An 8745-nucleotide genomic window follows, 5' to 3' on the forward strand; every position below is an offset into this window, starting at 1 on the left:
CAATAGGTTTTTTTTTTTTTTTTTTTTTATAATTAGGGTTGTGTTCGACTTAACTCATGTGGTAGTGATCTATTGTTATAGGTGAGGGATTGGTGTATTGATCTCCTTAAACAGGAGTAGGTGTGTAGGTTCCTGGAAATAGTTATTCTTGACCTATTATGGTAATTCAAAACATTAATAGTTTAGACTCTAGAACTTTTGGGGTAAATCTGTATAAGTCTGAACCCTAGTATAACATCTTTTAGGTCAATTACTATATGTCTCAGTCCCAAATTTTGCAGTTGTTATTACAGGTCCATGTTTGTATACATAATCTAAACCAGCTTACAATATTAGCTTTAGGGTCGCCAGCCCAGTAAAGAAGGAAAGGGACAGAGGATCCCTATTGGATCTTCCCTAACTAATGCTGGAGGTGTTTTTCTCTAGAGAAACGAGACTATATCTATATTCTCGTTTAAGCCCTTAGGGCTCAGAGTATCCAAGTGGAAAATCCAGTATGACTTTCTTCTGGACAAGAAAAGATCTCTGTCTCCTCCTCTATCATCTGATTTGACATGTTCCAGAACCATAAATTTCAGGCTATCAATCTTGGAATCATGCTCTGTTTGGAAATGGCGGGGAAGGCTGTGGTTCTGCACTCTATATTCTAGATATTCCTGAGGTGTTCTTGTACCCTAATTTTGATGCTTCTCTTCGTCTTTCCAACATACAGTTTACTACAGCCACATCTAATTAGGTAAATGACATAATTGGACTCACATGTGATCTCCTCTCTGACCTTGGAGATCGAGGTGTACTTCTTATCTTTTTCAATGAACTTGCAACAGATGCACCTGTTACATGGAGTGATCCCATTCCGTTTTTGGAGGAAACCTTCTTCCCAGTGTGGTCTTTCTATTGGTTTCAACCTGCTAGGGGCTAACATGTTCTTCAGGTTTGAAGCTCTTCTATAGGTGACTGTAGGTTTCTGCGGGAGATGGGGGCCCAGTACCGGGTCTTTGAGAAGTAGGCACCTACTTCTCTATTTGTGTGCTAAATTTTGCATCTGTTAAACCATGCTTTGTAGGAATTGTGACTTCAATGTAATATGTTTATAGCGGAGGGGAGAAGGAAAAAAAAAAAAAAGCCAAGCTAAAATAGAATGTACATATGAAACTATTTAAGAATGTATTTATATTCTTTCACCAGACAGTGACAACCCTGTTTCCGATCAGTTTCTGACTATACATTGGTCACAACTTATTCTCGAATCTACCTTGGTATGTATGCCAGATCTTTTTGCTTCTTCAATTTTTCCTTGTCATAGTGGAACTAATTGTATGGGAAACATTCCTCAAGGAAGCTACCCATGGGGTTTATCAGAATAAGAGTAATCTGAATACCATGCCTGTTAATCTACATGATAACAAATTAAAACACCCTTCAAGTCTACTAGGGACCAACTTTTAGAAAATCCTACCACTATGATATTTGACACCAGTGGATTCAGAGCGTCTCATTTCCCCTAGATCCGGGACGGTTCCTGAATAAGTGTGTCTACCCTACAAGGCCAATGGGCACAGTCTGAATACATCCATTAAGCTTGTATTAGAGAAAGGATCCCATATCTGTAGGTATTTGTCCTTGGAGACCTATGCAAACTGTGATTCATCATGTCCCTATACCTTTTTTACAAATGAAAATACTTTTTAATCATTATAAAGCAGAACCTTCTCCGAAAAAGTGAACGGAGTCTGGGAGGGTATAGCAGGGTGAACACCCTAGAACCCCGAAATCCCAAGGTAAAAAAGTTCATTTTAATAGTGAATCCTGTCTCGAACTAAAAAGTACAAGAGTATACTCATACATATATATTTTTTGTGCATATACCCACAGTCTCACAATTACCTGCACATGTATGATCTGAGTGTGCGGAGCTAATTATCGGGAAACTTAACCCGCAATTAAGAAAGAGAACGCTCCCGTGGAACAATAGATGTTAAATGATAACAACTCTCCAAGGTAATTGACAACTCAGTAGGAATGTTTTTCCTCCCTTAAAATCTTTTACCCATAGTATATGCCATACATTAGAATATTCTCTTAAAATGGAAATGTCTTCTTTTAGGTACCTTTTCAAATTCTTAATGTCCTATTATACATAAACCCAGTCGGAGACGTCCATAGCAAAAATACTGTGGAACTTATCCTTATACTTTTTGATATGTCAAAGCCATAAATATATTCCTAATCTTTCTTCAAGCCATCACCATACTTCTTGGAAACCATTATTTTTCTTGCTTTCCTCGTTCTTCTCTTCATTCATCTTTTCTTCCTACCACCTGCCTTTTTCTCATCCATCATCATTTTTTTGTCAAATGATTATTGTCACATGCTGATAATATTAGCCTACAACACTGTAAAAATGATTTTAAGTAAAGTCCGTCTTTGTACATTATTATTATTTTAAAAATTGTTATTGAAATTGTATGATATTTGAAATGATTATGCAAGCTGCAAAATTAAGAATCTGTATATGTTTATGTTCATAGCGAACCCCTGATGAAGTCCCGTGTTGGGACGAAACGCGTTGGTATCGTCTATTGTACCGATATGAACTGTACCACTGAACTTTTTATGATCTGATCTAACCACCATTATAGTGTGGACCCAGAGACATTTTAATAAATTTATATACGAATTTTGGACTTTACTTTTATGTGTTTGGAATTCCAACTTAAGGCTTCATAGATCTAATTATTGAAGATCTCACCAAAGGGCGCCAACCCACAGCTGCTACTCACATTTCTTTTGTCCCCATCCAACAGGGGTCCGTGTGGGTCCGGCAGCCCTAGCATAGTTACTATAAATACCAGTGGCGCGAAACGAGAGTTTGCTCCCCATATATATATATATATATATATATATATATATATATATATATATATATATATACATACAAGTAATGGTAACACATGCATATTTAGTTTCTTTATCTATTTTTGTTTACAGTACCCAGTACTAGTTCTAAGCCGAATGGACTGATATGTGGAACGTGTACTTCGAATACCTCTGACTGGTGTAGCGCTGTGGACACTATGAAATGTACTGGGAATGAAACATGTCTTCTTGCAAATACTAAAACATTTAATTATGGTAATTATAATATTTTGCTTCCTGTTCTGCAGCAAACACAGCATCACATAAATGAGGACTCGCCCACTGTATAATCTAGTGCAATACATCAAAGGTTAATTATAATGCAGATTCATAATCAGTAGTGTACACCTAGTAGCACACCTTATTATTCATGTCCGGGAATTCAGTAAGTACAGTATCTTTGACCGGGAACTGCTAGAACTATGGGCCTTATTCTGCTTGGTGCGGTCCGTTCCGAATTCTTTTGGAGGGTGCATTTTAGACGTCTGCGCATGCGTAGGCAACGCAACGCGCATGTGCAACGTAGTGTCTTCGCACTCATTCTCACCAACACCGTCCAGAAATGTGCACCGAAGTGGCTCTGGAAATATGGGCATAATATGGGCGTCATGTGGGAGTACACAAGGCCCGGTTTCAAAGTGGGCAAAACTGGGCGTAAATCGGGGCATACACGTGGGAGTGCACAAACTTTGGTAGGCGTTCATTCGGACAGGACACCGTCTGCAAGCGAACCAACACGCATGAAATATGCGGTGTCCATAAGCAAGTTTCAGTTTGCGGAGACCACTTGTTCATGCACTAGGCATTCGGTTCGCCCAATTAGTACGCCCGCACCTGAAGCACTCTCAGCTGACCACAATACAATCCACTCCTCTACTCATTAGTGATTAATTACACTCCTTTCACAGGTTCAATTGGAAGCATTGCTGGCTAAATGGCCCATTACAAAATACTACAATATATGCTGCAAACACGACTGCATTGTTGCTATCTGACCCACATTTACACTGCAAGCAATGTACATAACTTTGTTATTATTAGATAGTTATATAGATTACTGAGGATTGCGGAAATACACCAACTCGGTGCGTACGGTCAGCTTCCCGTCCGTTCGGACGCTGTAATACCGTGCAGAATCTTTGTGTTCCCACCGCACACGCACGTTTGGATGAAGTCCGAAGACACTCCCTCTTCTTAGAGAGTCCGAAGGGATGTGGATGACCTGTTGGCGTGTGTTCTTAGAATGTCCGCACGGCGTGGCGTTCGGTCAGTTCCAAAAGAATTCGGAACGGACCGCACCAAGCAGAATAAGGCCCTATGTTCTAGCGTTGAGGGGTAGTGCCAGTAACCAATGTGTTTTGCTACTAACAGCAGCTTTTTCAAGTTAGCAGCGAAACATGTCAGATACTGGCACTACCCCCTCAACGCTGCCATCCAGCACTTCATTTACCAACCCTCTGGAGTGCAATTCCCTACCCACCAGGTACTCAACATAAATTACGCAGGAATGTCACCTCTCTAACCTGCCTAATTTGGGAACAAGTGGACACCCCATTTGGGAACAAGTTTGCTTTAGAGATTCCAGTATATTGGAGGAACGCCACCCCCATTATTTAATTGGAGGAAGCATCAAAAACAACGCCACCACAACCCATCACTCGGATCATCTCTTTTGGGCCCAAAAAGAGGGACACTGCACATATCGAGGTGATATTATCAATAATCTTTATTCTGGATGCAGCTTATTTCTTGAAAAGAAAGCCCCTTGCAAGCTAGGTGGCCGGCTGTGCTCGTCACAGGTTCTGCTCTCCATGGACCCCCACGATGGAGAATAGCCCCTGTCAGTTGGGATCATGACTATCGTCAGTGGAACAGTTAAGGATCGGGCAGAACTGAAATAATCTCCAAGGGCAGCCTGACATTCTCCTGTGTAAGGTTATCAGGGGCTTGCCCTGCTAAGCCATGCCCCTTTAGTGATTCCGGTGCTTCCTGTCACACATCACATTGGCATCGCATTGATACTAATCACACATGCAATAACATATACTGTATGATTATTACTGCAAAGGACGGCTCTTCAGATAACTCCTGCCCTTTGTGATTTCCGCTCGTCAATGGACTTCCGGGTTTATGACTCGAGAGTCCATCTGCTCATGTTGCTGGGGATGCTGGTAGGGATCTTCTGCAGAAGAAAGCCCATTGGCTCCCTTCTTTAGGAAAATGCCAGCATTTTCTGGTGTTACCATTCACATCAAAGCCCCTGACATATGGGGTTTTGATGCAATAAGTTGTAAAAACCCTGAAAACGTGGAAATTTTACCGCACTCGCATCAAAGGTACAAAGTGATGTGGACATCAGCTGGGACAGATCCGCATCGGATCCCTGAAACAGAGCTGTGGAAAAATTCCCTTGGGCTTCTTTTCATAAGGTGCGTTACCCTTCACACCGAAGCCCTGACGTATGGGGGTAAGTGCATTCAGAAACGCGGTAAAAACCCAAAGAATGCAGAGATTTTATTGCACTCACATGAAAGCAAAGGTCACCTCTTGGAGAATGTAATTATCTATTAGTCTTTACACCTTTTGTATCAATGCTGAATACGTTACACTACTTTACTAATATTTACTTGTTTGTTCTTCACAGGAACTAGAAGACAATCGTCTATCCGGGGATGTGGCACTAAAAGTTTCTGCGACCTGGGTAACCAGACCACGACATTTGATAACCAGCAAGTGATAGTGACAATTACATGCGGAAGTCCGGGTCTCCTCAGCAGTTCATTTGTCTCCTTTATTTTTGCCATTGGCGTAGCTAACACTGTGTATTACTGAGCAGTCATTTCCCGTCCGTCTCCGTGTTCTGCAAAATGTAACCAAATGCTTAATGTTTATAAATTTTTCCAAAGTTCTGTTTGTTGCCGTTATTGATGTTTATGGGAGTGATTATGAAATACCAGTAATTTATGTCAGTTATCTTTCAATTATCCATGCGCCTGATTTAGATCTGATAGCTGACGGACAATTTTGCACAGCCCCACGATTTTATAGCTGCCACCCAGACACAGTGAAATCCTGCTCCATGCAAGTTTTATGAATGGCTTGCCGATTGGCGGCCAGCTGCAAATCCATTCACAACTCAATGACCATTGAATGATTTGCTTGGCTCGCAAAACGAATAATTGTTGAATCTTATCGCCGTTTGGTCTTATGCACACTGCGATCCGTATATATATATATATATATATATATATATATATATATATATATATATATATATATATATATATATATATACATATATATATATATATATATATATCTTATATATTTGGCTACATCTGTCACTCAAAGTGTTTCTGAAGCTGTAACGCTGGGTAGAGCCTCTGACTTACATGACTGACTCACACGACAGAGAAACAGCCCAGTGAGCCCACAGTGCCAGACACCCTCTGCCTCTCCATGTTACACAGCAAAGACACAGCTACTTACCAGACACACCAGGTGAGCGCCCCACACCTCCATACCTCCCAACATGACCCTCTCCAGGAGGGACAGAATGCTCTGTTTGTGGACTTCCATCTTAAATTATGATTGTCATCACCTGTTTTAAACAGGGTCATTGATAAGAAAGGTGTTTAAGCACAGGTGATGGTAATCCATAAATTAAGAAGAAAATCCAGAAACAGAACAATGTGTCCCTCCCCCTCCCCCCCATTCACGGCAACCTCACGATTAAATGGCACATGCAAAACACTGACATGGCTATGGTCGACAATGAAAAAGGTTGACATGAGTTTTTGAAGATTTATTTTTCACTTTTTCAATGTTTTCATATTCATTCTCATGTGTCGACATGGACACCAATGAAATGCCACACTTATGTCAACATTTACATGTGTTGACGTTTCAGTGTTGATTTTTTCTTGTGGCGATTCGCGGCACCCCCCGGCGACCCCCCTCCCGCGATTCACAGCACCCCCCCAATTTGCGGCGACTCCCACGATTTGCGGACCCACCCCGTGACACACCCCCTCCTGCGATTTGTTGCACCCCGCGACCCCCCCTCCCACAATTTGTGCCAACCCCCCAGGCCCCCCCCCTTCCTCGCGGTACCCCCCACCCCCCGCGACCCCCCTACCACGATTCACTGCAACCCCCCGCGTCCCCCCTCCCACGATTCACGGCACCCACACCCCCCCCCCGCGACCCCCCCCCCCGCAATTCACGGCATCCACCCACGACCCCTCCTCCCGTGATTCGCGGACACACCTCACCTCCTCCCTCCCCCCTGTCATTGCGGCAACCCCCCGCCTCTGCGACCCACCCTCCCACGATTCACTGCAACCCCCCGCGTCCCCCCCTCCCACGATTCGCGGTACCCACACCCCCCCCCCCCGCGACCCCCCGCAATTCACGGCATCCACCCACGACCCCTCCTCCCGTGATTCGCGGACACACCTCACCTCCTCCCCCCCCCCCACCCCCGCTCGCGATTCACGGCAACCCCAGGATTAAATGGCACATGCAAAACACTGACACGGCTATGGTCGACAATGAAAAAGGTGAGTTTGAGTTTTGAGCGACATGAGTTTTTAAAGATTTATTTTTCTTTTTTTAATGTTTTCATATTCATTCTCATGTGTCGACATGGACACCAATGAAGTGCCACACTTATGTCAACATTTACATGTGTTGACCTTTCTGTGTTGATTTTTTCTTGTAGCAATTTTTTTACAGTGACAACTATGTGCACGTCAACCTACACATCATCAACCAATTCTTTGTAGAATATATAACACTTGTTCTGTTTTACTGCAGGTGTTTTAAGTCAGATCTTTTACTGCTACTATTACTGTTTATGTAAATGCATTCTGAATGACAGCAACATCCTACCATCCTTCTACAAGAATATATAACCAACTAGGTGATTTATCGCGCCCCGTGCCCTCCCCTCCCGCAATTCGCAACCCCCCCTCCCGCAATTCACGCCCCCTCCCACGCTTTGCGGACCCCCGCCCTCTCCCGCGATCCGCGGATACCTGCGCCCCCTCCCTCCCTTGATTCACGGCACCCCCCACGCCCCTCCCACAATTCACGCACCCCTAAGCCCCTCTTTAGTCCCAGGTATACTCACACACCCCTATCACTACCCAGCTTCCTGCTCTCCTGAACCGTAACTTCCACCACTGGGGAGTCGCTGATGCTGTTTTGCCCACATGCCCCTATCATGCCTCATAGCCCAGCCTCCTTCTCTCATGTACCCTAACTCCCACCCAGTAGGAGGAGACACTGACTCAGGGCCACCATCCTGTACTCCTGTACGGCCACACTGGACCCTCACCCACTGGCAGAAGCTGCACAGTATCTCCCACCCTCCTCTTTAGTCCCCCTTATGTCCACACAACGCTATCACTACCCAGCCTCCTGTTTTCCTGTGTCGTGACCTCCGCCAGTGGGGAGCCGCTGACTCAAAAACACCCTACTATATTATTGCACACACACCTAAACAATATGCACACACAGCCCCCCCCCCCCCCCACACCCACAAATGTCACTGTACCATCCACACTATCAATGTACATCTTACTCTGTAACCGCTTTTTAATTAAACAAAACAATACACACCCCCTTCCACATCATATGCTCTCTATTTAACACATTTCACCTATAACTCAAGTTGCAATACAGGCCATCTTTCATACAATTCTCACCATCTTTCTCATATACAACTGTTCACAAATTAACGGGGCGCAGCCCCTTAAGACGGTGTGAAGAGCGCCCGTAGGGCACGATGAATCACCTAGTATATATATATAATCCCCAATA

General features: G+C 43.7%; 1 protein-coding gene across 2 annotated transcripts in view; it reads left to right on the forward strand.

Moving 5' to 3' along the window:
* Nucleotides 1-5828, forward strand: part of LOC146042195 (uncharacterized) — a 59567-nt gene extending 53739 nt beyond the window's left edge. For both annotated transcript variants that reach the window (XM_083162121.1, XM_083162122.1), the window contains 2 exons: nt 2992-3135; nt 5564-5828. In XM_083162121.1, the coding sequence (XP_083018247.1) occupies nt 2992-3135; nt 5564-5751 (332 nt within the window). In that variant the 3' untranslated portion in view covers nt 5752-5828. The remainder of the gene's footprint in view (nt 1-2991; nt 3136-5563) is intronic.
* Nucleotides 5829-8745: the final 2917 nt, after the last annotated feature.

This window comes from Crinia signifera, chromosome 19 (genome assembly GCF_055691185.1).
Source record: "Crinia signifera chromosome 19, ASM5569118v1, whole genome shotgun sequence".
In the NCBI taxonomy this organism is placed as follows: Eukaryota; Metazoa; Chordata; class Amphibia; order Anura; family Myobatrachidae; genus Crinia; species Crinia signifera.